The sequence below is a fragment of the Eurypyga helias genome, unplaced genomic scaffold (genome assembly GCF_000690775.1).
Source record: "Eurypyga helias isolate BGI_N326 unplaced genomic scaffold, ASM69077v1 Scaffold51506, whole genome shotgun sequence".
Classification (NCBI taxonomy): domain Eukaryota; kingdom Metazoa; phylum Chordata; class Aves; order Eurypygiformes; family Eurypygidae; genus Eurypyga; species Eurypyga helias.
The window spans coordinates 452-3670 of NW_010256920.1; the positions used below are offsets into that span (position 1 = coordinate 452).

A 3219-nucleotide genomic window follows, 5' to 3' on the forward strand; every position below is an offset into this window, starting at 1 on the left:
CACCTAGACTCCTCAGGCCTGTGCTCTGTCCCTGGGCCTTACTCCAGAACAATGACAAAAGCATCAAACGTGTCTGGATTTGTTTATTCTGTTAAAAGGCTTGGCTGTTCAACTGCAGGGAGAACGGCCCAGTACCAATTTCTCCAGTAATACATTGGGCAGACCAGAGACAGAACACAACACCCACCGAGGCTTCTCTCAGCACAAACAGTTTCTGCATCCCCCTAAGAGAGAAGGAAAGGTGGACACAATGGCCAGCCCCTGACAGGATTTGGAGAGAAGTCTAAAACAAGCAAATGCACTGGTGTCTTTTCTTCATCATTACGGAAGGAGTCACTGCACCTTCAGCTGGAATGAGAGTATTCCCTCATGCTCCCTTCTGCGTCCAGCTGACTGTGCGCATGCTGCCACACAGGTCTGCTTTTGCAGAGGGATGGGAAGACAAAGCTACCGTAGCGTTAAATCCAGTGACATTTCCTCTGTTATCAGACTTTTTGTCTCACCCCTCTCCTATGGCAAGTCTTGGTCACTGCTTCAGCAACCCAAGAAAACAAACCCTTAAAACTTACTTAAAAAAAAAAAAAGTGCAAACACGCCCGTTTTCCCCCGTGCAGACAGCCTGTAACATTTTTGTGCAGAAGTCAACCTGGTCACAATCTGAAGTTGGTGGGACTAGCCAACCTGTGAGGCTGCGACTGCTCCCCTGGTTTTCTGAATGTCAAGTCAGTGAAAAGCAAGGGGCACCTGCTGCGGGCTGCCAAGGCTCAGTTTCTCCCCGTGGGCCGGCAGGATGTATATAAACCACAGTGTCGAAACAAGTTATGCCACGGGGCAGTGCTGAAAGACAAATACCTGCCTCTGTCCTCTACTTTACTGTTTGAGCTGCAGCCTAGGCTCATCAGTCCTCATCTGAGCTATCCTCCGATTTTTCATCAGCAGCCACTTTCCAGTTCTTCCTCTTGTTCTTCTTCTCTGGTACTTCACTGTGCCTCTCTGACACAGAATTGTGATGTTTCTTTCTCTTTTTTGGGGGATGTTTCTCTTTTTTCTCCTCAGATTCACTGTCCTCAGAGCTGCTGGTGCTTGAGCTACTTGCATGAGAAAAGTCACTTTCCTGCCCAGAAGAAGAGGTAGGTTCCTTGGCAGGCACTTTCCTGGTCTTTTTCTTGCGCTTGTGTTTCCCTTTGCGGGTGCTTGAAGTCTCCTCTTCCGAGCACTCGCTCTCCTGGGAAGAATCTGATGATGTTCTCCCCTGCTCCTTTTTCTTTTTCTTTCGCTTTTTGTGCGATCGCTTTTTTTGCTTCTTCTTGTGCGATTTCTTTGTTTTCTTCCGTTTGTGCGACTCACGGGCAGTTTGCTTTCCCTGATGGGATTTCCTCTTCCCGTTGATAGCTTTTTGTTCATCTCCTTCTTGCTGGTCACTGTAAAAAGAACGAAGGATGACCAAAAGGAAGCAGACAGGCAGGCACACCGCAGGTGAGCCTTTTCGGTCTCAAAGTTTTAGGCAAGTCCATCAATTCTTTTGGCTAGAGCAGAGAAGCAGATGCTCTGACAGATGTGGCAGCTGCATTTTTGTTTCAAGTGCTTATAACAGTTTGGGTCCACACCATACTAATACTCCTGTTGGAGATAGTTGAGCCAGAACTAAGAAAAATGTGTACAGAAAGCCACTGAGTGAGAAAAACTCATTTATAGCAGGTTACTTCAAATCTGTAAGCCTGACAAACAGCGTACTTGATGATTCTGTTAGGTGTAGGTTAAAAAGAACTAATTCTGTCCAAGATCTTATTTTACAGTTAAGTCTCCACTCTCCAGGATACGGCAAGAATTTGTATTCTCCAAATAAGGAGAAGCACAGAAAATACACGTACACTAAAATGAAAAGAAGAACCTGGCGCTGATATTTGAGAGTGTGTATCCTGAGCTGATTTGGATTCAGCCTACCCTGGCTCGCTGTTGGCCCAGACAGACCTTCCAGATTCGTATCACTTTAGTAACTCAGGCTAAAGCTGAATGTCTAATTACTGTGAAAGGTGTGATTCCCTCCTAAGATTCAGTCCAGGAGGAACCATGTAATGGACTAGATTTTTTTGCAGTGGGTGTCTGTAACTAAACAGTGCTGCTTTACTTACCTATATTCAAAACTGAAAACCCTGTTTGTAAAGCTCCTAAAGTGCCTACGCTGACCAAAGTAAGATTCTGGATGCATTAGTAAGCCCACTTACCTGTCCGTATCAAATTCTTCAGGGTACAACTCTTTATAGCCACTGTGACCCCATCTGTAAGAAAGCAGAACCATCTATTAGAAACAGACAAGGTGTTTAAGGAAAAATAAAACCTCCACAATTCTGAAAAGACAGAGCCACAGAACGAACAGGAAGGTAGAAGGGATATCGGAACCTTCCCAACAAAGAAGGAAGAAATATAACTGATTTGGTTCATACAATTTAAATACTGTTTATGTTCTCAGCCTCTTTTCCATTTCTAGTTAGGGAAAACCACACATCAAATTTCTTTAAAAATAACCCCAGAGAGCACTAACTTGCATCTCCCAAAACTTCTTAAGTTCCTTGGGCAAAATACTAAGCTTAGGGCTGAGCTTTTGCTGCTTCCCGTGACACAGGAAGTCTGTAGATGAACTCAAGCTAGGTATTCTGTGACACTCCAAAAGTCTGTGCACGTTATTTATTCACTCTCAAAATGAGATCAAGCATTATTTTATAGGAGTACGTACTGGAAAGACAAAAGTACTAACGTTTTGGCACCAGACTCCAGAAAGGTGTACTAATGACAGTCATAATCACAGAACGTTAATTTCCCCACAGACCTGTCTGGCATGTTGGCTTCACATTCATACAGCTTTTTATTCCAGGACCGGGCCCTAAGGAGATCATCTTCGAGTGGGTCGAGAAATTGCGAGTTCTTTGTTTTCCAGTCCATCCTGTGGCCCTCTTCATCGAAGCCATCACTGCGCATCCGACTGCTGCAGAAAGAGAACAGTTGTCCTTCAGCTGTCTGCTCTGATGGATAAACTTTCTGAGTAAGGTGTTAGTCCAGGGAGAGGAGCAAAAATCCAGCAAGTCTTGGATGTCCATATCACAGAATCACTAAGATTGGAAAAGACTTGTAAGATCATCCAGTCCAGCCATCAACCCAACACTCCCATACCACTAGATCGTGTCCTCAGTTACCACGTCTACATGTTCCCTGAACACCTCC

At 44.7% G+C, this 3219-nt stretch overlaps 1 protein-coding gene across 1 annotated transcript; it reads right to left on the reverse strand.

Annotated features, from left to right (window-relative positions):
- Positions 1 to 838: 838 nt before the first annotated feature.
- Positions 839 to 2983, reverse strand: LOC104503924 (chromosome unknown open reading frame, human C11orf57; the record flags this gene model as incomplete). Its single annotated transcript, XM_010153810.1, has 3 exons — positions 839 to 1421; positions 2226 to 2279; positions 2828 to 2983. Coding segments are annotated over 3 exons (733 nt in total), but the record flags the coding sequence as incomplete, so codon positions are not given.
- Positions 2984 to 3219: the final 236 nt, after the last annotated feature.